This window comes from Alosa alosa, chromosome 12, assembly GCF_017589495.1.
Source record: "Alosa alosa isolate M-15738 ecotype Scorff River chromosome 12, AALO_Geno_1.1, whole genome shotgun sequence".
NCBI lineage: Eukaryota > Metazoa > Chordata > Actinopteri > Clupeiformes > Clupeidae > Alosa > Alosa alosa.
The window spans coordinates 30605403-30633302 of record NC_063200.1 but is presented as its reverse complement, the minus strand read 5'-3'; the positions used below and the strand labels follow the sequence as shown (position 1 = coordinate 30633302).

Genomic DNA, 27900 nt, shown 5'->3' with positions numbered 1-27900 from the left:
ATTACTTGGAAAATAACTTAAGCAAATTTTATTTGTTTATCAAATTAAACCACACTGAAGTTAGCCAGTCATTCTTAAAACTTAGAACTAAGTCAAATTAATATGTTAATTATTATATTTAAACAGTAAATCTATTTACTGGTAATGTAAAGAACAAAGCAGATCCAAAGTGTATGTAATTTTATTTTGTTGTCTTTAATAATCTATTGGCATTTGCAAAATAATCATATACCATCTGCACAAACAGGGAAGTCATATGCAATTCTACAATATAATAAACAATACACAGAAATCTTGTGTGATAAACAAAATATATTCTACCTGCAAAATGCAAGGCTGAGTATTTACAAAGAACTTTAGAAATGGAATCATACAAACATGTTTAAAGATAGTCAACAATACAAAGTCTAACGAAAGGGTTAGAGTCATTCACATAGTACAGGTTTCTTTTCAAAGTAAATCCTGAGAGGGCTGTGATGTAGCTAAGTGCATCGAGTGTCTCCTCTCTACTCCCAGAAAGTGAGAGGATGTCTGGCTATGGACTGAAAAAGAGAAGACTGGGAGTCCTACCTCTTCCTTTCTGACCTGCTGTGACTGGGTGAACGCAAGTGACTGACATTAGAAATACCCCATAAGGTTTATCAGACGTTTCTGGGACGGACAACATGAGTCTTTGCAGTCTAAAGACCTGAAGAAGGAGCTGTATTCTTCTGATGTCCAGCTGCACTGGGTAACACATAATATTATAAACATAAATATATTATGTAACAAAATAGTTGTTTTGTATTTTCTTATTTATGTCAGATTATTTTCTCCCAATGAATCCTTCCGATGAGGTGATTTATTAGTACTTCACCATACCCTTATTATGGAAGAGAAATGAATGATCCTCAGCATATGAAAATGACAGCTGAAACAATACTCCTTCAGTCTGGTGAAATAGTTGCTTGTAATACTTTGGTCAGTCAATTTGAATACCAGTTAAGACTTTAAAGCCAACGGCATGGTAACCATGGCTTTGTTTAGCAGAGACAAATACCATTACAGGAGTTGTAATACATTAACCTCCCACTGAGTTTTCTTATTATTTTATCTCAAGTTTCTTTTTTTTTAAAGGCAAGTAGAAGAATGTGCAAGTCAGAGTCGCTCTTATGCAATTTACAGACTTATGTACAAAAATTCTCACACTTTTCAATATCCACCATGTAGATCTAACACTCAGTGAAAAATAAATCAAGCCATGGTCCTGACTATAATTTTGGTCATTAAAAAATGTAAGTCAACCATTAGCCCTTGTCATTGGACCCAAACCTAAAGCATCTGCCTTCGGTGTTCAGAGAAAGGGGGATGGATAGAGAGAGAAAGTCTGAAGGCAAAGGTGTGTGTGTGTGTGTGTCGCACACACTCACACAGAACACAGAAAGCACACATTCACAGCAGTGTGAGTGAGCAGCCAGGCTTGGGGCACATCCCTAAACACATGCCTGAGAGACAGCCCAGGCCTAGAGAGAAAAGGCGTCCTTCTTTTCCTCATGAAGTCCCCCTTGGACAGAGAGGCAGTTAGACAGAGAGAGAGAGAGAGGAAAGAGACGAGCCACCGTCCTTCACAGAGGACACAAAAAATGGCTGTCCACAGCTGTCCGTGTGAGTGAGGGAGGTCCCGTTTTGGGAGCGGAGGCGCACTAATGGCCTGGCGCATCCCTCACCCGGTGGTCAGCACGGTGTCGGGGGGTTCCAGTGTCTCCGCAATGTCCTCCAGCACGTCCAGAACCTCACAGAAGGATGGACGGCGGAACGCATCCATCTGAGGGGGAGGAGGAGAGGGGAGAGGAGGGTAAGGGGGGGGTGAGAGGATAGGGGAGGAAAAGAGGAGAAATGGGAGGAGAGGGATATTTATTCATTCAGTCATGAGGTTGGTGGCTTTCACTGCTGTTCACAATTCATGCAGGTACTGTATTTTAGTGTAGGAAAAAATAATTGTTGCACTGACAGGAAACATTATTAGCCAGTAGAGATGTACAGATCATCTTTAATTTACGCCTCTGCAAATACTGTGTGTCAGTCTAATGCAAGTCCTATTCATTTTGTTTTGACTAGTAATGACCAGACTCTGTGCTTATTTTAATGAACAGTTTTAAAGATAAGTGAGGCTGAGGGAAATTTGCTGGTGTTCATTTGTGGAATTGACTGTGAACTATCATTTGTAAGATTCACATTGGTTATATACTTAATGAACTCTAAAAATGTTCAAAGAGAGTACATCTTTCTATGATGCATCTTTCATTGCTGCCTCTCTCCCCTTCACTCACACAGATTAAACAGTGCTCTTTTAAAAAAAATCATATTACTCACATTACCATTATCAACATGAAGCCCACAGAACCTGCTGGAGAGGCACTCACACACACTCACCTGACAGCAGCTGGCAGAGAGCTCCAGAACCCGCTGGGGACAGCCCGGCACCAACTCACTGAAAGCCTCCACATCCAGACCATAGTCCTGAGGGAGACACACAACAGCAACAACACACCAATCAGACCGTGTCAGACACTGGACAGAATTCTAGAGCCATCATGTGTCCTCTAAGTATGGTTGAAATTGTTGAAATTTCCCTTTAAATTTATTCACATTACAGCGTAAGGAGGCAACTAATCAGCTATTAACACCTAAAAAAGGCAAGTCATTATTTCCATCATTATATTTCCCCATTCTCCATTCTCACAGTAAATTTGCTAATCTCACAGTGCTGCCCAAGAACAGTGGCGAAACCAATAAGTGGCACAGGCATTTCAGCGGCAAACGGCGGGCGCCTGTTTTGCCGTCATTTCAGTATGGCCCAATGCCCCCCCCCCTTCACACTCCACTCCACCCCACCCTCCTTTCATTAGAGATTAAGCCCACATCCCTTTTCCCTGCAGGGGGAACCTGCTGTCCATCACTGATAATGACGCCTAAATGGCCACATTAACACGCCGCATGCCACTCGCTCGTCTCACTGCCCCTCCTTCTCCCCAGTGAGGGGAAGGATCAGGCGTTCTGAAGAATGAGGGGAAGAGACAGGCCTGATCCGCACACGCTCCACCAAAGCTCCTTCAGTGTGCAATGAGTCATATGATTCAGGGGTGCAGGAGTGCTAAATTGTGTTAGTTTTATGCTGCGTTTTGGGCTTCATGTGGAAGGGAATAAGACAGGCGTGATTATACTGCTATTAGAGTGATAGAAAAATGCATTGAAAAGAGCTGCATTTAAAAAATGCTACCTTGTTAGTATACAACACGTGTACTGAATGTGTGTGTGTGTGTGTGTGTGTGTGTGTTTGTGTGTGTTTGGCTTACCCGTGTTCTTGGTAGCATCTCTGGATCTGCAGGGATTCGGGCGAGAATCTCACACAACATGATCCCAAATGAGAAGACATCCACCTGTTCACAATTGAATAGAGAAAAATGAGAGATGAAAGAATTAGTAGAGCCCCAGTGTCTAGCATGGCTACAGTACACTGTTCACTCAACCATTACAGCTTTGCAGGAAAAATAACAACATCGTCTGTTTTGGCTGTTCACAGTACAATTCACTCATGAGTCATGACTACATCCATAACCATCAAACACTGCTGTGCACTGCTGTTGTAAGCACCGCAGCCTTTCCGTTTCCATCAAGTACAAACTCGAATATATTTACCAGATGTGCTGCATATTCTCTTTGAGATGGAGAAAATGGGGCTCCAATAGAGGCCCTGATCTAAAGCCTCTGAGCTCAAGTAAAGCTCATACAGATATTTGAGTTCAAACAACCAATCAAATCACACGCCTCCCTTCGATGCCCCCAGTGTTGATTGGCTGGGATTGTTTACGGCTTGGTCGAAACCACCGCAGAATTTGACAAAAAGGGTATGGGATTAGAATGACAGACTATGCCTGTAAGTGCTTGCCATACTAACTAATGCACTAAACTGGGACAAAAGCAGTGAGGATAAGTTAAAAAGCTAGCATTACAAATACTTTGTTTTTAAATATGACTTGGTATTCATTGAAGCCAAGAACCTAAGGCCATTTTGTATTTTGACATAAATCAGTCACAGATGCACTTGCTGTATTAAAGGTGATAAAGATGCATGAGGTTTGTTTTTTCCTCAGTACCTTGCGGTCGTACGGTTCTCCTCGGAGCATCTCGGGGGCCATCCAGAAGGCCGAGCCCACCAGGGACATCTTACGCTCGGGGTCGTTGGCTGGCAGCTCCCCTACTTCTCTGGCCAAACCGAAGTCTGTCACCACTGCCTCCCTTCCCCGTTGTGTCACCCGGATCAAGCAGTTCTGCATGTGAGGAATATAACAATTCAGTGATACTGGATCTGGATATACAAAAATATGTAGCATGTACAGCACATACATATGTACAGTAGCACTAATATGGACAGTATACTATAGGCACTAGCTCAGCCTAATAAGTTATTGTGAGTCAATACCAACATTTTACACAGCAGTCTCACAGAATGCATTCTGGATCAATTTCCAGCTGCTCTAAACCTTGTGGAACATAAATGTGCAATACCATCATCTCACCACATGAGGGCAGTGGAATATTACATGCAACATGGGGGCTGTTCAAACACAGGTAGCATGGGTTTACTTTAAACACAATGTAAACAATTGTGCAAAAGCAACCACATTATTCATATCACATTACTATATCAAACTCCATTCCCCTGCCACGTTCAAAATGTTGACAACCCTGTGACTAAAAAAAATGGATTGTGTTTGCCACTGTTATCAAACATCACTATCATACTGTCACCAAGTCCACGGAGATGGAGCATGCAGGGGGGAGCCATTCTGTCAGCGCTTGGTCAGTGCACAGCCAGGACAGAAACCCAAGCCTCCCTAGCAACAAACACCTCTGGGTGGGCATCACATGCACAAGCCAGGTGTCCAAGAAAAAGGAAACCATAGACTGCTGGCAGGAGGCTAATGTGTTTTTGTCTCACTCTCGTTTGCCAATGTGCCACTTTAGCACATTACATATACTGTCCCTACTGTTGTACTTGGCATTTACCGTAATAGAACCTTTCATCTGAGCGCCTACAGCTTAGTTGTTTACATTGACTGCACACTGTAGGTTTACTGCACACTGTAGTTTATCCCCGAGCTGTTTACTCAGATTACGGGGTTTTAACAGACCATATATTAAATGTCCTCATCAGAAAGCAAGACATCTCTTAGATCCACACTGGCCCAGATAAGCTATGACTCACAGCCTATGTGGTACATAACCTTCCCAGCAGAGTAAGGGGGGGCATGGAGGAGTTGAGTGATGGCTCTTCACCAGCAATTGCTTATACCACATTAGCAACACAAACTGCTGCAGAGAGAAAGCTGAGCAGACCGAGAAGGAAATGAAGAAAGTGAGCCGAGCAGAGAGGGAAAGAAAGACAGAGTGTGTGAAAGAGTGAGAGAGAGAGAGGGAAAAGAGTGAGTGAGTGAATGAGGGAGTGAGTGAGAGAGAGAGGGTGAGTGATTAAGTGAGTAAGAGCATGTGAGAGTAAGAAAGATATAAAGTGAATGAATGAATGAGAGAGAGAGGAGAGAGAAAAACAGTAAGTGAGTGAATCAGAGGGAATACTGTAGGTGCTCTTTAATTACATGTGGGAATGTGAGGGGCCTGTGGCCCAGTGGTCGGCACAGCCTGGGAGGCTCCAAACCACCACATCCCCACCCAGCACGCTGTGGGTGGACGCGCTTAAGAGGGTTTTTCCACTCTGACCACGACAGCGGAATCTTCAGGAGGGTAAACGACAACGAGTGGGAAAGTCTGTGAGAGGATGAGCATATGTTTCTCTCTTTCTCTGTCTCTCTTTCTCCCTCTTTCTCTCTCTCTTTCTCCTCAAATTCAAATTCAAAAGGAGCTTTATTAGCATGACCATAACGTTGTACAGTATTGCCAAAGCATTTGGGTCAAATACATCAAATGGGGAGGGGAAGAGGAAACACACAAATAAAACAGAATAATGATAATTGTACACAAATATGAATTATGAACTATGACAATGGAAAAGGGTGTGTGTGTGTGTCTGCATGTTTGTGTGGGCTTGTGTGTGTGTCTGTGTGTATGTATGAGTGTATGTTCATATTTAGGTAGTGTAAGTTTTACATCAGCAGCCTTTCATTATGGCAGGAATATACGTATTGAGCGGCAAGGAGGAGGCATTTCTCTTTCTCTCCAGTGAGGAATGAAAGCCTCTCCTCATCGCTCACTTGCAGGAATTCAGGGAGGACATTTGTCATCTTTTCAAAATAAGTTCTTCTAATGTTAACATATTTTGTGCACTGTGTCAGGAAGTGTATCTCTGTCTCTACTGTGTTTAGGTCACAGTGGTGGCACAGTCTAGTGTCTTTCGGCAGCCATGTTTGTCTGTGCCCTCCCACTTCTATTGCCAGGCTATGTTCACTGAGTCTGTACTTTGTCAGTGTGGTTCTCAGGTTTTTGTCTTGAATGTGTGTCAGGTAGGGTGCTAGCTGATATTCTCTGTTTAAGGCCAAATAGAATTGCATTTTACTTAGATTTTTTGTTTGATTCTTCCAGTGGATTATGTCATTTTGTTGAATAGTTTTTGTAATTTGGTTTATCCTAATTTCAGTTGCTTTGTGATTCAGATGCTGCGGTGTCAGTGGGGCATTTGTGTGTGTGGAGTGGTCTGATGAGATCAAACTCAGGACCAGCTTAGTTAGGGGACATTTTTCTTTGTTCATCTCCTGGTACTGAAGGGCTTTATAATGGAATGAGCAGGGGTCACTACTTTTCAGGTGTTTCCAGAATTTGATCGCTCTTTTCTGTATTTTTAGAATTAAAGGATATTGGCCTAGTTCAGCTCTGCAGGCATTGTTTGTGGCACATCTGTGTACTTTTAAGATGAATTTGTAAAACTCTGTATGGAGGGTTTCAATAGGGTGTTTTTTCCATTGATTGAAATCTTGGTTTGTAAGTGGACCCCACACATCACTACAATAGAGGGCAATGGGTTCAACCACTGATTCAAAGATTTTCAACCAGATTTTGATTGGGATTTCTATAGGGATCTGCCGTTTTATGGCATAGAAAGCCCTGCATGCCCTGTCTCTCAGATCATTCACTGCAACACTGAATTTTCCATTTGAGCTTATTTTTAGGCCTAAATATTTGTAGTGATTTGTGTGTGTGATAGTGTTTGTTCCTATTGTGAAATTATGTTTTTGTATCTGAGATCTGGATCTCTTTTCAAATACCATTATTTTGGTTTTATTTGGGTTTACTGCCAGGGCCCAGGTCTGGCAGTACTGCACCAGCAGATCTAGGTTTTGCTGCAATCCCGGTTGGGTGGCTCCTCCCTCTTTAAGCTTTCCTTAAGTCTGTTTGTGAGTTGGAGAGGAAAAGTGGACGCAGACAAAGACATCAGTAGTGATGATGGGAATTCTTTTGCGTGGGCCTGTGTGTACAGTATGCTTGTGTATACTTGTGTGTGTGTGTGTTTGGATGGATGCATGTGTGTGTGGGTGGGTGGATGAGAGAAACTGAGTGGGTCTATAAGTAAGTGCTTCCCTGTGGTCTGTGTGGACATTTGCAAAACTGGGTATGTGTGAAAGAGTGTGTGTGCAAGTGTAGGTGTGTTGGTTGAGCTTTCGTGTGTCGTCAGAGTGTGTTGTGTAAATTCATTTGGGCAGAAACTGTATCCGCCAGGTGGTCTGGATGCGGCACACGCATACAGACACAACCATACACACACACACACACACACTGGTGATGGCTTGCCCTGTCATTGTGTGTAGGTAGGTAACCTAATCGTTTTTGTGTTGTGACAAGTGACTAACTGCTGAGTGCTCCCCATGACATGGTGTGTGTGCCCCCACACACACACACACACACACAGCAGAGTGCCCTCTGCTTCACCTCCATGGAGTAAAAGGCTTTGTGAGGCTGTGCCTGACGAGTACAATAGAAACAAAAATACATGGATCCTTTTGTTTTGATATTACAGACAGTATGACTGAAAAATGTCATACAGTTAAGCTGTGCGTAAGTCAATGAGTGAGGGAAGCACCAGTAAGAGGGGTGTGTGTGTGTGTGTGCTAATGTGTGCATGCTCTATGTAACAGTGATGAGAGATCTGCAAGGTCAACAAGGTGTGTGTTTGTGGGGGGGTTGGGTGGTGAGTAAGAGTGAAAGCCAGTAAGCGATCTACTTTACGAGAAGCTTTACACCCGGTGTGTGTATCTTGTGTGTATGTCTTTGTGTGTGTGTGTGTGTGTGTGTGTGTGTATGTGTATGTGTGTGTGTGTGTGTGTGTGTGTGTGTGTGTGTGTGTGTGTGTGCATGTGTGTGTGTGTATGTGTGTGTGTGTGTGTGTGTGTGTGTGTGTGTGTGTGTATATATGTGTATGTATGTGTGTGCGTGTCTAGTCCATGGCTTGAATGCCTCATTATGGGAGACCAGATGCATTAACTGCAGCCAGTGGGACATTAGCATGACAGAGCGCCATTTAACCAGCACCCATAAACCCCAGAGCCCCTTGGCTGCCCAGAACTGGCCCAAACTGGAAACTGCCCCTCCGTAAACACACGCTGTCTAGACACAGCAGCACTGAGCCTGCTGAACCCCAAACAATGAGATGGTGACAGTGAGATAGCGCATCTGTAGGAGCCCAGATGAAGGGGATATCAGTAGACAAGGAGCAGGGAATACAGTCCTTTCTCTCCCAGTGTTGACAATATCACTTTGTATTTAGTTTATGTGCTTGCAGGGCATGACAGTGACGCAGGAAGGACTCCTGAATTAACGAGGGACTGGAAAAAACACAAGGCATGGTATTCTCATTAACTTTTGACTCGTGGGTGACAAATGTGTGTGGGACAGAGCGAGAGAAAGAGGTGTGTGCGTAAATGTGTGTGTGTGTCTGCGTGTATTAATGTGCATGTGTGTGAGACAGAGATCTTTGTTTATAATTGTGTGTGTGTGTGTTAATGTGTCTGTGTGTGAGACCGAGAAATGTGTGTGTGTGTGTGTGTGTGTGTGTGTGTGTGTGTGTGTCTCCTAAGTAGCCCAGATAAAGGCCAATGTGACAGGAGTGTGCGAAAGACAGACACTCGGAGGTGCAACAACAGCCACGGCGACCTCGCACAGCGCCTGGAAGCCCGACAGCAGCCACTGGAATCTACGGAATGCCTGCGCCGGCCTCACCAACGCTTCTTGGCAGCGCGCTCGCTTTGGCTAACCTCTGGAGCGGACTCAGAGGCCAGGCTGACTTACTGAGGGCCAATTATACGTCCACGCCCCCCGAGCTAATAATGCACTCCTTTCACTCTACAGAGTTTTCGCTCTAATCTGAACTTAATTGGATTATAAACTGAATTTGTTCCATTCACTTCAAGCAAAATACACTAGTGAAACGTGACATTTTGGCTGTCAGATCTAAGTCAAAAACATATAACAAGATTTTGCAGCATGTTCTCTATTCTCTTTGAGGTGAGGACGATATGCAGCTGTATTTGGTGGCATGATGTAGCAACCATAATAGCTGCTGCTGAGGTGAAGCAACACCTGAAGAGCTCATGTCTTTCATTACGGGGATTCCCAGATAAGAGGCGTGCAAACTCAGATCAAATGGTCAAGGTCAAAATGAAGTCACTGAGAACAGGGGCTTAACTACTAACACAACATAACTCTTTTTAAAGGCTTTTGATTACAAAATGGTGAAAAAACTATTTGTTTTCATCCCACACTAAACCATGTAGAAACGTGAATACCAACATAAAAGAAGCTGACTCATAATGAAACCATGAGATGGTATGAGCTCAACGTAAATGGTGACAAAGTCAAAGTTATGTTTATGGTTATGATTATGGTTATTATACTTAATAGATGCTTTTGTCCAAAGTGGCTCACGGAATATAATAGTTGCGTGATATTATGACATTTCCATGTGTGAAGAAAACACTGTTCCATTCAGCTGTTGAATTCAATCCAGCTCCGAGAACTCCGCCTGCTCACCTTGGAGTTGAGGTCTCGGTGGTAGATGTTTTTGTAGTGGAGGTAGGTCATCCCTCTGGAGATGTCGCAGGCCAGGTCCACCTTCTCTCTCCAGCACAAGGGGATGTCATCCTGGGCAAGCAGCTCCTCCAAACAGCCCCCACTCACATACTGATTGGATGGAGGATGAAACAACAAACACAGTTGTTTCCAAAAGTCGCATAACAGTCTGCTTGCTCTAACACCTTGATATCCTCAATACTTTTAAACACACATATGCACACAAATGTTGAATGAAATATAACATATTTGAATGCATTTGGTATTAATAATGAATGCCATTGTAGCTTACAGTATGTGGGCTTTACAAAGTTGTTTGGGCTTTCAAACAAATAACTGCACCCGCTAATTCTACTACAGACAGATGTGCACAACCAGCTGCTGCTGAACAGACAGAAAGCAGAGCAGACTGCTGAACAGACAGAGCAGAGCGATTCTCACCTCTAGAATCGGATAGAGTTTGTCCTCCTTCACACAGATCCCCAGATACCTGCAAGGGGCACATGATCTCGGTTAATAAATGAGTTCAGTTAACCGGCGCTTCTAAAGTGCAATAAAATTTGACAGGCTAAATGTCATCAAGCCCGTTTCCACTTCTTGCTGAGAAGGGGGAAAATGAATCTCATACTGACGAGCTACATTGATAATCTCAGCGGTCAGTCTGATAACCCACTCAAATGTAAAGGAATCTGACTAATTACACACAGTCAGGATGTGTGTGTGTGTGTGTGTGTGTGTGTGTGTGTGTAAGACTGAGAGTGAGTCTTCACCACAGACACATCCTGACTGTGTAAGCACGCATGCACACACACAGACTTTTTTCCTTCTTTGTCTTCATTAGATATCCCATAGCAGTCTTATAAAACCAGAGACATTTGTCGTGATATATGCACAACATAAAGAGAAGCGCTCATGATAGCAGACTTCTGAAATGTTATATTACATAACAAGCCCATCTGTGAATGCAGAAGGAATTTCAATGTTCCCGTCATGGCTGTGATTAACTGCAAGTCTGTGATATTTTATTGAGTAGTTCCTAATCATGAGCTTTTTGGATCCGAACTGAATGAATTCCGAGCTTTGTTAAAATGTATGTTTTTAAATCCAGTGTTACCGCAGCAGACTTTAAAGTTATAAGTGTGTGTGTGTGTGTGTGTGTGTGTGTGTGTGTGTGTGTGTGTGTGTGTGTGTGTGCGTTCGTGTGTGTGTGTGTGTGTGTGTGTGTGTGTCTGTGTGAGAGAGACAGAGAGAGAAAAAGAGTGAGGAGAAAGAGGGTATGCTTACGTGTGTGTGTGTGTGTCTGTGTGTGAGTGTCTGTGTGAGTGACTGTGTGTGTGTGTGTGTGTGTGTGTGTGTGTGTGTGTGTGTGTGCTTTTTAATAATTTATTATCTGTCTGGCCCTCTGGCCTCTTTCTCCACAGAGACGTGGCATGTGTGTGTGTGTGTGTGTGAGTGTGTGTGAGTGTGTGTGAGTGATCAGCTCCTCAGGAGAACACCTTTCAGTATGCCGTCAGAAAAGGCCCTGAGATGCTCTGAGCTCTTCAGCAGACATTGACTACTAATTAAGAAGGAAATCTGAGTCTCCAAGCCCCAGTTCTGCATTAGTTGGTGTGCAATGGGAGGCTCCATCAGCTCAGAGCACTCAGATAGCCCTCTGTTCAGGAAACCCCTCTAAAACCCCTCTCTGTTAGCGATCATGGAACAGAAAGAGCAAAAAAAAACCTGATTCATACCTTTGACAAAAAGTCACTACTCTGACATGTTGCAGAGTTTTACCCGTTGAGTCACAGGTAGGCTACGCTATCGAGGGGGGTCATTGTGGAATTCCGCCCTCACGCAGCACACGTTTTCCATGCAACAGAACCACCTTGGCCTGGCCTAGCACAAACCTGCTCCTGGGACTAATCACAGACGCCCGCGAGGGATCGAGTTTGGGGACAGCTTGTAAATAGAGCAGTTTGGATGACCCAAAACTGGAGCGGAAACATTGCTTTGCCCTCGCGGCCTCCGCTGAGAGGAAAGATACCCAATGGCTGTTAAGACACCATGCTGCTGTAAAAGATAGGGAAGGCAGTGTGCTCATGGAGCTCTGAGTCATCTATAATGCCGAGGGTCATGAAGCTGCATATAGATTAGGGTTACGTAAACACAGACTTAAGGACGCTGTGAAAAACCTTCTGACTACATTGAACCTCAGGCTAGTTTGCGCTGCTGAAATTGACACAGGAATATCATGAGCATTAGGCCTAGTCCACACGTACCAAACCGATCTTTTTTCCCTCCGTCTTCCCTGGAACCGTATCAAGAATATTTGCGTCCAAACGGATCCATCTCAACACGACTCAACACGTTACTTCATACCCCAGGCCTATAGGTGGCACTGTTTCTTTACAGAAATTGACCAAAACTTGCGCTTTACAAACAGACAGAATAGGCTACTTAATTTAAATGGCTAGTGCAAGGAAACCAGAATTGTTTGTGTGGACTGATGGTGAACTGTCAACTGTAGTCAACTGTAAAACTAATAAACTTTATTTTACGGTTTGTGAAGGGTGCAGTCCCGTCCTTCATTTGGCTAACGCAGGTAGGCCTACTAATCACCTTTACTTTCTTTGGTTGTAGGATAGTCCGTGATTCACATTAGTTTTGGCTATCACCGCAATTAGGCTACTAAACGCCAAGGCTTACCCAAGTTCTAGGCTATTCTGTCGCCACATTTATAATATTGCTATAAAACCTTTGTTAGTAACAGTCAATATGTTTGCCTGCATCAAATTGCGCATTTGCATTCAGTGTGCTACCATCTTTGTATGCTTATATCTGATTTCACTCGACTGTGAATGCATGTAGGCCTATATATGTTGTAAGACATGTAAAATAAATGAATGACACTGGCACTACGCACAAATTAATGTAGCCTAAACTTACACCGCACTTTCCTAATAACTTAAGTTCTCTCGCGTCACTGACAGTAGCTAGAATGCATAAAAAAACACCGGGAAAAACAGTGTTCAGTCCACCAAGTCATACGCTATCGGCACTGCGCAGCACCAGTTGTGATATTTATCTTACGGAGTGTAATCGTAGGTAAAGTCATGTATGAAAACTAGTATTGTTAGGCAATATAAGTGCAAGTCCAGGGCAGCTGAGGTGTGGCGATGACATCATCGATACGTGCGGTTTCGCTGTCTAAACGAATTCAAATGGGCTACGGTTTCAGATTTTTCCACTCTGGGACCAGGTTTCAGAAAAGTGCGGTTTCGGGCAGTGCGTTTACAGAATTCGTTTGGACGCTCGGCCAAGACGAAGCAAAACCTCTGCGTTTAACCTAAAAAGCGTCTCCGTGTGGACAGGCCCTTAGTCTAGGCTGATGGGGGACAGGTGTAGACGTTTTGTGGGTGGCCCACCTGATGACGTTGGGGTGAGAGAGCTTCTGCAGCAGGCTGATCTCACGGACTATGCTGTCCTGGTCCACGTCGTTCTTGTAGATCTTTACCACCGTGACCTTCCGTGTGGTACTGTGCATCACCTGGGCAAGAGACAACCACAGATTTCAGATTATGAGTCCATGAAATGAGGTGAATGGGCTGTTGGCAAGTGAGACAGAGGACAGCGCTAATATAAAACTATGGCTTTATTTTCAGTAGTGTCAGGGTTAATGTTAAAGCTGTGCTCTATATAAAGTGCCTTGAGCATTGTTATGTTTTGGTGCTACATAAACAAAACTGTACTGAATTGAAATTAATTGAATTGAAATGTCCTTTAGAATGACCGTGTTCACCTGTCATTGATACAGTGCTTCTGTCACATGAATGGAATCCAAACGGAACAAAGCCAAGAGGAAAAATCGGATACATAGAAACAACAGCGATTCCCAATGTCTGGAATGAGGTGACAGCACATTTAATGATGTTCCGCCTCTTGAACAAGCCAAACATGCTCTGCTGTACACCATGTTCTTTCTTTTCTTGTTTTCTCTCTCTCTTTCTCTCTCTCTTTCTCTGGCATCCCCTGGCATGCACTTGCTTGTCTGTGTGAACCGTCACAGCCAAGTGCTCCGCCATACATCAGATTCTGCTTATCCGGGACAGAATCTGTAGTGGCATTCCAGAGCACACACACGAGGCAACAATAGCAGGAAGACGACTCAGAGCCCTGGCTCAACTATGACCCGCGGCGGCCCCAGCCCAGCCGTCTGACCTGTTCTGGTGAGAAGTCACGGTAATGGGGGAAGGAGTGTGTGATGGTTTATCTGATAATCTCTGCTATGCTGTACAAGTAAATGCCACAGATGCAGCGGCCATGCGAAACGGCAAACAGATTTTTGTCTAACAAAAAGACATCTCGAGATTGAAACTCTCAGGTTTCAGTTACAGATTGATTCCTACAGCGCTCCAAGTCATTAGGTGAAGGGTGGAAATCATTCCCCTGGATCACGGACAATAAGGAGAGCGAAGAGATAATCACTGTTTTGATTACCATTACGGAAACAAATGAGATAATGTCTTCGCAAGCCACACAAGAATATCTCATCGCTTATCTCACTGTGGTGGTTTACATGGATGGCAGTTATCTCACCCTACACACCGTTGTGTGCCCTTTGGGCGGAGACCGATCTGATGTTGGGGGTAATTTGTGTGCATGAGAGGGCATGTTAGTCGTATAATTACCCTGGCTTTGGCATGTCTGCTGTGGGTATTACCAGAGGTGTGACACTTATTCAAAGATATCCTGACAAAGACGACTCTTGTCTTTGCCAACTTCCAACTGCCAACTTCCTCTCTCTCTCTCTCTCTCTCTCTCATATATATATATATATATCTTTTCACGCTACAGGCTGTGGATACAGTTGAAAGACCACAGCACGCCTGTTTTGTTTTTCTCTGTAATTGTTTTTGTGTCCTCGACTGAACTGCCCGGATACATGACAACATTGACTGTTACTTATGCATGCCTGAACATGTGGAACAGGAGGGTTCTTTTTGATTTGGCTATTTAGGCCATTTATGCCCCCTGTCTGCCATTGTCAAGTCATTTGAATAGATTTCTCCATGGCACTGAGCTATTATGCAACCCAAACCAAAACAATGGATCGTTTGGTTCCTGAATACAACAGAAGAATTTGTTAATAGGCCTTCCTCATTAACACTACATATCCCAGTGTCCCATTGTCAGGTGTCCTGACCAAAGCAGTAGGTCATAGCATGCGTACCTTGTAAACCTTAGAGAAGAAGCCAGAGCCGATGAGCTCAGCGCTGAAGTCCTCCCAGAAATCGAGCTTGCGGACAGTGGTGCGGAGGCGGTGCCAGCGGTCCACCTGGCAGTAGCTGTCCGTGGACTCGCTCAGGAGCGTGGGGCTCTGTGGCTCCGAGGCCACCACATCCACTTCACACATCCTGGAGATCTCGTCTGCAGGTGAAGGGGGCAGGTGACCAAAAAAAAAAAAGAGGCAGGAGGGTTACAATAGGTCACTAGCACACACACACACACACACACACACACAGGCCTGCTCTTTCTCATAAAAACATGGATACACTCTTAGGCACTCTTAGGACTTGATCTACTGTACCTGCTTTCTCTTTGACACCCTCGTCTCTTCTCACAGACTCAACAAACAGCAACATGCACATCTTCTGCCACAAACCAATGCTCAGTTAATCCACCGTTAAGATTCCTCTAAAGTACTGGTCTCAAAAGTGTCTCACCAACGGCATATACCTTTCCCTTTGCTTGGATTCTTCCACTGACGCGCAAACTATCCTGCAACCAAATCCCGAAACTTGACTCAATGTCCCACCGTTTGAATTCTACAGTCTGTCAGTGACAGATGATTGCAGGTTTTACTTATTGCATAACCCGATCTGACACGTGTGTGTGCTCTCACTGCAGCTTCCAGAGCTGCACTGCAGGTTTAGAGGAGCTTGTGCACAATGAGGGCCTTCCAGAAATATTCAGTTCCTCAATTCCTGCTCCGCTTGTCTCATGCGCCACTGATTCACGGGGGGAAAATTGAGCGTCAATGCTGTGGCCATTGTTTCCGCTCGTTTCTAAAAGCGTCAGCAACAGGCAGAGTAATTGGTGGAAACTGTTGCACGAGCGGCCCCTTGTGCGCAGAAGGCCCCCATTCGATGGAAAAGTAGGAGACGAACGCTCAAGAGATGGAGGGAGATCGCATGACGGGGACAACAACAATGCGGGTGTTTACAAAAATACATCAGATAAAGAGAGGGAAGGAATATACAAATGTCTTCCTGCAGCTCCTCTCCAGAGAGGTTTGAAATACAGGTGCTGCTGACATTTTAAAAATGCTAAATTCTAGCAACAAAACATGCGCACATCCAAAAGTAGGTGCCGGATAAAAAAGTTAAAGTCTGATGAAGAGCTTAAGGCTCGAAATTTTATTTTTGGTGTATCTTTAATAAACAAAAAGAAGGGGAGCTTGTGTGCCTAAATTCTAGCAACACAAACAGTTAATAATTTAAACCTACTCCATTATTTGGCAAATAACATTGTGAGTGCAAAAATAAATTCAGGGTGAAAACAAACTTCAAGCAGAAAATAGGCATGCCAGCTCAAAAACATTTGCTCAGACATGGAAGAGACATTGTTTTGACTCAAAACTCAACTGTCATTCCACATTCACAATCTTCCTTTAGTTTGTCACTTAAAAGACACGTATTTTTGTTATGTTTACATGCCTGAGACAACAATAAAAACAAAATGACAAAACAGAGCTGTCTGTCAGAGGCAAGTGAATCTGCTTCGGTCTTCCCTCTCTCTCAGCTCAATAACAACTCTGCTGACAGAAAAATGACTCATGTTTATTTCCTTTTTTGGGTTTTCTACGAGTGTATCAGGAGAGGTAGGGCAACTTCTGTTAATTGTTTATTTTCCGTTTTAAAACCTCAGAAAATATGTTACATAGATGTTATGCAAAGCTGGAAAAATGTGCCGTCATGGGTTTGTTAACCAAACTGCATCACCGAGGACACCTGGGAATGTTATTCATGCACTGCGCAGTCTTTCTCTCCTGGGAATCAAGGCCGAGATGTCCAGATATATTAAGGAAAACAATTTCACAGCTGGCTTAGTGCAGGAACCACACTGGCATTCATCAGCATGGACAGACACCCTGGGTTCTGCCCAGAAAACACACCTGCCCTGGGTTAGTCTGTGGGCCGCTGCCCACCATCACCTGAACGAGAGAGAGAGTGAACCCGAATGAACTCTGGCCCGACTGTCCCTGGGTCTGGACACCACCTCTCTGACACACACTTCCAGCCCAGAGAGAGGTCATCACTGCCCCAGACAGAGGGCACTCTCTGACTGGAAGTGTCGTCCCTAAATGACTTCACACCCCAATGCAGAAAATGGCACCCCAGTGCAGGCCTTGGATCAGTTTTGGAGCATTATTTTTCAAGGCTAAAAATACAGGGAGGTGGCAGGTGGTAATCCCAGAACTGTGGTTATGAGAACCTTGCTAAGTGACCTTTACACTCTGCTCCTGCGTTCTATATAAACACCTTCCTTCCTCTCTGGGTTCCCACCCTCTCATAAAAATGTTATATGCATTTACATTGCTTGAAGGTGCGTAATTAGTTCACGGCTATTTGCAAATATATTAGTCATAGCAACAGTGATAATACCGATATCATCATTAAGTGATGACATCATCGTCACTCTTCATGTTTTGGTAAGTGATTGGCATAATAATCAAAATAGGCCTGTGGTAAACCTACTGTATGAATATGAGCTTGATGTTGATCATATAAAATCAAACATGGACCAACACTGCAATACACTGGACTCTACATTACTACTGCATCATACAGTATCTCCATGTGCAAACAGAAGCAACACACAAACGTGACATCAGTATCCCATTGTTTCCGTCCCCTGTAGCGTGAGGGCTTTTGTATACAGTTTCAACACACTCAGCCAGGCTCAGATCAAACAGCAGGGTCACATTGCATGTGTGCATGTAGCACACTCGTTTGGTCAGTTTGTCCTCTCTTGCTTTCTAGCATGCCGTCCCCACCACTGTACACCCCTCTCTGCCCAGCTATGCCTGGAGCTCTGACAGCATGACCTGGGTGCTATAAGAAGGTTGCTCTAGTTAGCTCATCTATCAGGTTTCCTGTATATAAGTGGTGGTACCCCCCTTCCTCGTCTCCAAACCACAAACACACACCCACATGTCAACCACAGCTCCTGAGGTTTGAGATGAAGTCACCAGTAAACATGAGCTCACTATTCAGACTCTGGCCTACTCTGCTATCGCGGTCACTGGTCTGCAAAACAGCATCATGAAAATAACAATTTCACAGTTATGCGACAAATAACATGCTGTGGTCCACATAGTTTGTAAGGACTAAATAATTTGTATGTGCATAACTTGGCAAACAAATGGGGCCCAAATGGCTGTGTTCTCATGACATACTGTAACATCGCTTTACAACAATCTCCTGCCTCTTTTTCTCAAATGCTGAATGTTAATGTGATTAGCCATTGTTCAACAATTTTAGGCCACAATTTGGCCTAATTACTAAATTAATGAAGAAAGAAGCACTTCCAGAAAGTGAGGACGAGGTGAAAGCATGCAACCCCCATATTTGTGTGTGAGCGTGTTTTCGCGTGTGAGCGTGCATGTTTGTGTCCCTCGTATATTTGTCAACACGCCTGGCTGCCGCGTGCCTGCAGGCTGTTACATCACAGCAGCATTTTGCGAACACACACACAAAGGCTGACCTTCCAACCTTTTCAGCACCGGCCAGCTCGACGAGGCCGGCCCGCCTCCCCCTCCTCTCTGGGCCAACGGCTACACTTTGGGTTCATTACCTCAGCCTCAGGCCTGGCTCTCTTTGGTGACGGCCCAGTTTAATTCTCCCAGATCCCATTAATGAGCCCATTTCCCTAAATCCGACCTCCAGAGTCAACTCTGTCAGACAAGCACATTAACAGTTACAAAACCACCCAAAACAGCTGCCTCAGCTAAAGAGAGATGAGCGATGACATCATCCCGTCGTCTTCACCACCAATACGGTTACCATCAAACATCTGCCTGAATCATAGGAGATAAGTCGTGACATCATCATCATCATCATCATCATCATCATCATCTTCTTCTTTTTCATTGTTACACACCAGGATAAGAGGGATTGCTAAAGGGAGCTGATTTGTTGGACTTTGCCACTTTTAAGCATACAGACTAGAATTCTGCTCAGAACAGCTTATCCCAAAAGGAAAAAAAAAGGGAAAAAAAAAATGCAAGAATGACGCATTCAGCAAAACAAGGGGAAATGGATGTAGAATTAGTCTATATGTGCAGTTAAGTGTTAGATAACATACTTAAATACCAATCCAGAGTCCAGAGTCATTACAGTTCAGGGTAAAATGAGGGATTGAAAGAGCAAAGGACAGAGAGAGACACTGAGTGAGAGAGAGAGAGAGAGAGAGAGAGAGAGAGAGAGAGAGAGAGAGAGAGTGTTTATGAGAGAGAGAGAGAGGAGAGAGGAGAGAAGTGTTTTTGTTCCCTGTGGCTCACCTCCCTCCCTTCCCTTAGCTGCCCACCCAATACTCCAGCAAACACTCTGTAGAATATTCTGCGTGGGTCTGAGGGTCAACTCGGCAGCCCATCAGATGCCCATTTCAACAGCACTGCACTCTCATCACCGCATGCAGCGCGGACCGACATGAACTCATCCATCACTGCAGCGGAGATGGAGTGATAGCAGATGGCACAGATAAAATCCCTCTCCCTTCTGAGAATCCTTTTTTGCAGGCCCGATCTAGTCAACTGACTATGACACATTTAAACACTTTCTATGCCAAATCTACCTATTCAAAAATCAGCTACCAGTTAGGGACTGGTAAACAAGTTGCTCGTCACTGTAAAGATTGTAAGATGATATTGGTCAAGGAACACTGCAACCAAACACTCTTGGTGTCGGAATGACGCAGGACTATCCGCCTCAACCATTCTGGGCAGCAAACGTAAAGATGCTGATACAAAAGATGCAGATTCTCACACACACACACACACACTTGTAAATGACCTTCTCTCTCCTGCCTCACCTCAAACACACACACACACACACACACACACACACACACACACACACACAGCAAGTCCTCCTTTCATCTCAAATGTACTGTGACGTTATAGTTTTCAACACATCCACCTGACACCACTGCGGCTTCATTGTGCCTGGTGTCAAATTCGACCAATTCACATGTGTGGCCTGGTAAAAACAATAGCTATGCTTCCAAAAACACACGTTTTCTCCTTTTCATGCATTGAAGTTTGCCGATATTCCACTCAAAACGATATAAAAAAATAGTGTTTTCACCTAAAACATAATTGTCCTTTCTTCCGTGTAGACCTAAGTTACCACCTCAGAGGCACTCTTACAGAAGTTCCACTGCAGCTGTGTGGGATGTATGGTGCTCAATTACAGCAAAACCTGCCTTCTGTGCTCATGACTACGTGCCTGTGTGGGTCCCGGTGCCTCCAAAGCCATGCTTGTGCAGGGCTGAAGGTGGGCGTTGTGGAGCATACATTAACTTCTAGCACGCAGAGAGAAAGAAAGGAAGAGAGAGAGAGGGAGAGAGAGAGAGGGAGATAGAGAAAGAGAGAGAGGGAGAGAGAGAGAGAGAGAGAGAGAAGAGATAGAGAGAGAGAAGAGATAGAGAGAATAATACAATGGTGGATGAAGCAGTGCTAAGCTTCTGTAGGTCACAGAGGGCTATCTGCCATCCGCAGACAATCCAACAATCTCCTCCACCTCGTTTCATAACACTTGCTCATGCTCTTAGAAAAAAAAGAAAGAATCACAATCACCATCTGACACAATGACTGCTTTATTCAGTGGCAAATAACATTTTACAATTCAGTGCAATTTCGGGTCAAAACTGAATGAAATAAATAATTGGTGCTAATATGAAGCAGACCCATATGAGGCTGTGTTTTGATGGAACGGGGGCTTGTTCGCACTCCTGCTGTGAATCACACAAGGCAGAGAGAACAAAACAAAATCTAATCTTCACTCTCTGGGTCCAGCAGTGAATTATTTAGTGTAAAGTGAGCACTCTCGTGCTCGTGCTCTTTTTCTCTGTCTGTCTCTGTCTCTCTCTCTCTCTCTCTCTCTCTCACTCCCTCTCTTTTTTCTCTCTCCCTCTCATGCAGATCTCTGCTCTCTCAGTTTACCTTTATTGAGTTACCAAACGTGATGATAGCTGTGTGGGGTCCAGTGATCTCCCAAGTGTAGTGTGCATGTCTCTGCTGGGCAGAGGCAGAGCATATATGAGGGACAGGGGAAGGAAAGAGAGTGAATAGAAAAAGTAAGACAGAACCATTTGCCAAGTTGAAATCACTAATTATAGAGTCAATTAACTTCCTCCACAACCCCTAGGCTAAAACAAAGGCTGACATACATCTTAAGAGGATAAATAGCCTCAAATCAGAACCATCAGTTTCCATCAGTTAAACACACTCTCTTTCTATAACTCATGCTAAAGAGTTTAAAATTTAAACTTGTTTAAAACTGCTATGGTGCCCCCCCACATGCAATGCATAGGCCTCCTCCATAATCGGGCATTTATTTGAAATCCATTTGCCTGGAAGACCTCACCCCAGTGGACTTCTTTGGGGCTCGTGAATGACTGGAATAAGTTGTCTAAAGCCAAGGATCAGGACCACTGCATAATTTACACATCCTGCACACCACACGGCCGCTCCACTGGCTTTTCTCTACCCTCACACCCAAGCCTGAGCTAGCACTATAAACAAACTCAGGACAACACTGGCCAACAACAGCCCATTTATGAGGCTAGAGTACCTTTCCACTCATTAAAAATCCCAGCCTGAGCCAGGGGATGGTTAGAGGGTCTACAACGTTGTTTGAGCAATATTCTTTATATTTATATATATATATATATATTTCATTCTCAGTTGCAACAGAACAAAAGCCTTTCAGCACCACCCACTTTGAGCTTAGTGAGAATAAGTATTAAGTATAAGTATACCATTATGTGAATTATGACAGAATTAGGACTTGGACACTAGAATTAAGACATTAGGACTCACACCCAACTGAAACAAGTGCAAACAAATGACTGAATCCTTCAAGAAGATAATTGGATCACCACCACATATTTTGTATTAAAGAAGATTCGGAAGATAAAGAAGGATTAACTGTGCTTTTTTGACAAAAACACCTGAAAAAAATGCATCGTCACACATCACAGACTCTGAATAGCACACCCCAATAGTAAAAAACAATCAGGTACGTGAGTTCAGAAACAAACTCCTCTTGTTCCCACCTGGCCCCACACCACCCTGTGACATTTCACATGCTAAAGGGGCTCAGGGGCCTTGCTGTATCTGACGTCAACTAGCGCTCCATCAAAAGGAGGCGGCCAGCATTCTCAACCTCACGTGCTGTACAGAAACATGGTCAGAGAGCCCAGGAGAGAAGTTCAAAAGTGCAATCAGGGTGGCAATCTGAGATTATGCTACTGACCATCACGTGAGTAGCTACAGTACACCGGTGATGTGAATAAAAGATATTATTCAAAGCTTAGCATTTTGCTAGATAGCAATTAGCCTTTGTAAACAATCCACTCGCTAAATAAAGCATGGTGTGAAAAAAGTTGCACTAGCTGACAAGTAGCTTCATGAATGTCAGTAAACTTGGGAACATTGCCATAGTTTGTCATTTGTTTTTAAGCCACTTTGTTTCCCCCAGTATGTGCTACAGCATTCTGAAGAAGCAGTTAACACCATCCGTCATTCCATTCCTAGGACATTTGTGACACCTGACAATAAAGGCTATTACATTGTTGACATTTTTTTGTTCCTTCCCCTCTGAAGGATACATTTCCATCACATGGTGTCCCTACTCAGCTCTGTACTCGATGAACCCATGACAAACCTCAAGTTCTAAAAAACACTGCAACTTGTTTCTTTTGTAGTACGGCCTGTAGACTTCGAATTCCCCTGTGACAGTGATGGAAGTGAGGGGCCTTCCATGAGATGAGGCACTCATATGCAGTTTGCTTGTCAACCCTCCACACCACGGACTGCTAACTCTGGGCAATAAGGCCTACTGTACATGAATCAGTCTCCTTGTTCACCCTTTGCTTTGTTTCCGGGCAGAGGGCTTCAGAGCACAAGGTACCGTGGGTGACCTCTGTACACTCACCATTCAGAGTCTGGCACATGGACAGAACATCACACACACACACACACACACACACACACACACACACACACACACACACACACACACACACAGTGAGGGTATACAAATCACTCCTACACCTACAAACACATGCAGGGGACCAATAGACCATACTTCCATCCCATCCCAAACACGTGCGCAAAGAGGCAACAGCAGACCAGCTCTTGACCAGCATCCTCTCTCAAAAAAGCCATGACGTCCTTCAGCTAATGAAGACACTGATGGGCAAATCTTCTTTCACTGAGGCTGACGCTCTGACACTGGCACTCCCTGTAACACTGGGGTAACACTGGACATTTCCTACTGTCCTGACTGGCAGAGAAAGAGAGAGAGAGAGAGATACCGAAAGCCAGAGAGTGTTGGTACTGGCACATAGAAAAGAGGGAGAATTCTCAGACAACTGAAAGTGGCTTATCGTAACTTAGGACAGCAGTGACATGCGCCCGCAGAATTCACACATACAGCTCACTCTTAAGGACGTTCCTACCAGTAAACCACATCGGTGAACAAACACACTCAGGATCTCACTACGGTAAAGTGCCAAGCAACACCAGAGTATATATAGACTTTGCAAACTGTCACTAAAAACTGTCTTTTTCTTCCAATATGTCGCATGACAAACTTAAAAGAGCCGTGTAGTGTGCCATGATAGGAAAACTGATACCTGCCAATAAATTATATTTTGTAATTTCCTCTTTCACTGTCTAACAGCCCATCTGCCCCTCTATCTAATGTCTGCCAGTCCTGTATTCCCCGGTATAAATAACTGATTTATGAGAAGCCCTGCCGCTTTTTTTCCATCTCCACAACCTGTAAGCCTCTACGGCATCTATCTGTCCACTGTGTTCCAGGGCAGAGGCAATGCATGGCAACAACAAAAAAAACACCCTTGACCCTCCTTGTCTTGTCAAACACAGCACATTTGCACAGTTCCCCTGAGTACAAATAAACACAGGCAGGAGCCCATCCTGGGGATGGATGGGGTGTTGAGGTGAGTCAGTAGAAAAGGTGGCACCAAAATGGCTGAGTCACAAATGTTCCACACTCCCTATTAATTAAAAAAAAAAAAAATGAATTGGAGCTGATCATCAGATACACTGCTATACTTGCATGAGAAAATTGCAACAAAAAGGCTGAGGAGAATTGGCCCACTACTTTGGAAATAAAAAAATAACCAGTCGTCCCTCAGTCTTTCAGGAGTATTGTTCTTATTTATGTACACATTACAAAACTGATGTGGGTTTTTCTTTTCTGTCTAAATGTTCTTATTCTGTTAGTTGGCGTGCACCAGCGGACGCGGTGAACTCACTTGAGTTATGTAATTTTCATTCTTCAGACTATACTGAGAAAGCTACTGACATAACATCTAATTTAAGAGTGGACCATTTATACAACCCACATTTATTTTTTAACTGCGAGCACTCAGAAAGTCATTAGCCCCTTCATATAGACATCACCACATCACTCATCAGTAAACACCCTTGTCTATGCAATAGTGCACAGTGCATAATATGACCTGCCTTTCATGACAGAAAGACATATAACTTTTATCTCACTGTCTCCTTACACTTAATGAAGAAAAGCTACATTAAAATGGCAGACAATGTCTGTGAAGCACGGAAAAGTACACAGGTAGGGCTGGAGAGAGGGAAGGAAAGGGAGTTGTCGGTTTGGCAGCAGGCTTTTATTCTTTCTTTTCTTTTTTGTGGGGAGGGTTGCTGCTACTTACTCCAACGATTCAGCAGACTGTTCATATGCATCTTCGGAAGATGGCGAGGGGAGCAGAACTCACAAACACATACAGAAGCCAAGCCACAAGCGGGGTCCCGATACAGCGACTGAAAAACCACACACAGACACAGATGCTTAAACACATATACAAACACACACACCAATAACAGTGATTATGATCAAGCGTGGCAACTTAAATCAAAGCACACACACACGCACGCACAGACAAACACACAACAGTTGAAGCTGAACAAGTGGTGGCATGGAAATACACTGCACAACCTGTTGAAACACTTTACAACACACAGAAACAGCCTGTGAGTCAGTGTGTAACATTTGAGAGGGCCATGCTTAACCCCACGGTGAGATTTGTCCCACTGCAGAAAATATAACATTAACCACTTGTATTGACACACGGTGATGTAGTAGCCTCGGCCTAGAGCTTCCGTTGAATGTAGGGGGAAACATAATCTCTCACCGCGGAATGTTTACATTGCATATGCATACGCTACAGTTATTTGCTGCAATCTACTAAAACGGATTCGTGCCCATTAGACTAAAAATACAGCGGATAAAAGGTAAAATATTTAGGTTATATCCTAGCCAACGATATTGTCATCTAGCATTTAAAGACATCTAGGAATCAAAATAAAGCAACAGTCTTCCAAACGAATCCATAGCAAGCTCTCTCTAAATATGTCTATCGTCTACTTACAGTAATGGTGTGAAATGCAACAGTCCCTGGCAGGAAATCCTTTTATCGATGACAACGGCTCCAGTGTTTTGGTAAAGTTATAAGCGCTACAATATAGCCTAAATTCTTGGTGACTGTAATGTTTCCGTGGCTTAACCGCGGACTCCACTGCCGTTGTAGCGAAAAGCGTTCAATCCTCAGCTTCAGCTGACCAATGAGCGCGCTCCCTGATGTTCCGCGCCTTTGGATCATACACTGAGCTAGGAGATGTTAGATCAGTTGCCTTGGGAACGCACAAGGTGTATTTGCGCTATCAACAGATGTAGACAACTTAATTTACAGCCATGTTGTATTATGTTTTATCTATCGTGTCTTGGTTTTGTTGATGCTGTCATTGGTGGTGGTGGTCGTCGTGGTATGAAGGTCTAGTTAGTGTGTGTTAGTGCTGATTTTGAACAGTCGCTTGATATTTTGAAATAGGCTATGTTGGTTTCTTCATAGCCTAAGTTAAAAAGAAAAAAGAAAGAAAGAAAAAAGTCTGAACCTGCCACACAGACTTTAAAAAGAGTCATCACGTTTCTCTAGTTGAAAATGTTCAAATTTTGGAGCATGCAAAGTTTTGCAGAATTTAAAGTTCACATTGCATCTTTGTTTGTCTAATATGGTCATTGTAGACATAGGCTACATTTTCAATAAAACTAGATCATGTAATTCAAAATGTAATGTAATTAAAAAATGCATCTCACAACTTTAAATACAGCCGATTCACTGCTGAGCTGCACAATTTCTAATTGCTTTGCAATATTTTGCCTTTTTGTTGAGATGCTTTTATCAGGCAATTTGTCTTCAATATTTTTTTGGTGGTAGGCCATATGGTCATGTGAAGGACAGATAAACATGTGTTGTTCCCATCAGCCATCCAAGATGCCCTTTTTCCAGGCTGGGACACTGTGAACATGGAGAAAGAAAACCTTTCACCGCATCACATTGCTGACTATATTGCCAGAGGACACAGCAAGCTTAGCAGTGCCAGTAAGGCTTTGGGTGGCGTTTTGCAAGGTTTCGCATGCCTTTTAGGTAGCTAGATCTTTAGACCAAAACTTACATAGTGCTGCTTAAATGAAGCATGCTCACAAGCACTGTATTAGGATCTGGACTGAGCTACAACTCTCTCTAGTGGTGAATTCATGCAGTACATGCTTCATCACTAGGCGCTATGTTGAATAGTAGGTAACTAAAGCCATCCTTACACCAGAAGACTTTTGACAACATTTGGGAAATATTCTTGAAAGAGTGTAGTCTTTTGAGTAGCCTAAAGCTTGATTTGGGGGCATTAGTTAAAAGACTCCAACCTTTCAAGAATCTTTATCAAATCTTGTTAAAGTCTTCTTATGTATGGGTAGCATAACTGACAGTTGTTTAACCAGGGGCTAAAATTAGCCTTGTACTAATAGCTGTGATCTTGTGAGCCAGCATTGACTGGTAGGCCTAATATTAAACATAATTAATTGTCCTGACCCATACCCTAACTTCAAGCCAGCCATTGCCAGGAAAGGAAAACATCCAAGCGCTCTGAAATGTTGTTGTTTAAATTCAACATCAAACAATGGACTGGGAATAAAAGGTGGGTTGACCCCTTATGAAAACAAACTAATACTATATGATTTCTTCAATACCTCTATAATATCTTTGACCTTTTGTTCTTATAGTACAGCCTCATACTTAGTATGTCCCAAAATAGTATAAGATTTCTATAATATCTATAGTATTGTGTTCCTAAGATTACTATAATATTTTGTCCCAAAATACTATAAGATTCCTATAGTTCTTTGTTAGGGACTGTTAACAAAACAGTGAAATACTGTGTGTCTGTCTTTAGTTCACTAGCAGCTGGTCAAACAGCCATCGTCTTGAAAAATAGGTCTACTGGTAATTAACTCTGTCTGACCATGTGAGGACTACAGAGGTCAGCTATAGGATACTGTGAACCTCTGAGCTGTGCAAATGTGAACTATGAATCAGGATGATTTGTTTTTTGCCATCTCTATAAACTGACATTAGTAGGCCTACACATCAGTAAGATTTTCCCAGAGTTCAAGTACAGGGCAGTTAAATAGTCATGTTAAGTAGTGACCCCACCCTACCCCACAAAGGCAGAAAAAGTGTGCCTGGTTCTGACAA

General features: G+C 43.6%; 1 protein-coding gene across 4 annotated transcripts; it reads right to left on the bottom strand.

The window, feature by feature from the left end:
• Nucleotides 1-165: 165 nt before the first annotated feature.
• Nucleotides 166-25909, bottom strand: zgc:113162 (uncharacterized protein LOC553743 homolog). 4 transcript variants are annotated; one of them, XM_048259789.1, is made up of 10 exons: nt 25741-25909; nt 25024-25132; nt 15266-15462; nt 13461-13582; nt 10495-10543; nt 10015-10164; nt 4137-4310; nt 3336-3419; nt 2413-2499; nt 166-1804 (listed from the first exon to the last, which is right to left on the bottom strand). In XM_048259789.1, the coding sequence occupies exons 2-10, from the start codon at nt 25052-25054 to the stop codon at nt 1703-1705; spliced, it is 996 nt and encodes a 331-aa protein (XP_048115746.1). In that variant the 5' UTR covers nt 25055-25132; nt 25741-25909; the 3' UTR covers nt 166-1702. The 4 variants fall into 4 exon arrangements, with proteins under 4 accessions (XP_048115746.1, XP_048115747.1, XP_048115748.1 ...); XM_048259790.1 differs by lacking the exon at nt 25024-25132; XM_048259791.1 differs by lacking the exons at nt 25024-25132; nt 25741-25909 and adding an exon at nt 22986-23002.
• Between the last annotated feature and the right edge of the window lie 1991 nt (nt 25910-27900).

Coding starts and splice junctions, on each gene's coding strand:
- zgc:113162 (XM_048259788.1), bottom strand. CDS start 15,683: ATGTGCATGTTGCTGTTTGTTGAGTCTGTGAGAAGAGACGAGGGTGTC. Junction 10,544..13,460: donor TCTCACCCCAACGTCATCAG/GTGGGCCACCCA, acceptor TGCCCCTTGCAG/GTATCTGGGGATCTGTGTGA. Junction 4,311..10,014: donor ACCGAGACCTCAACTCCAAG/GTGAGCAGGCGG, acceptor CCTCACATGCAG/AACTGCTTGATCCGGGTGAC.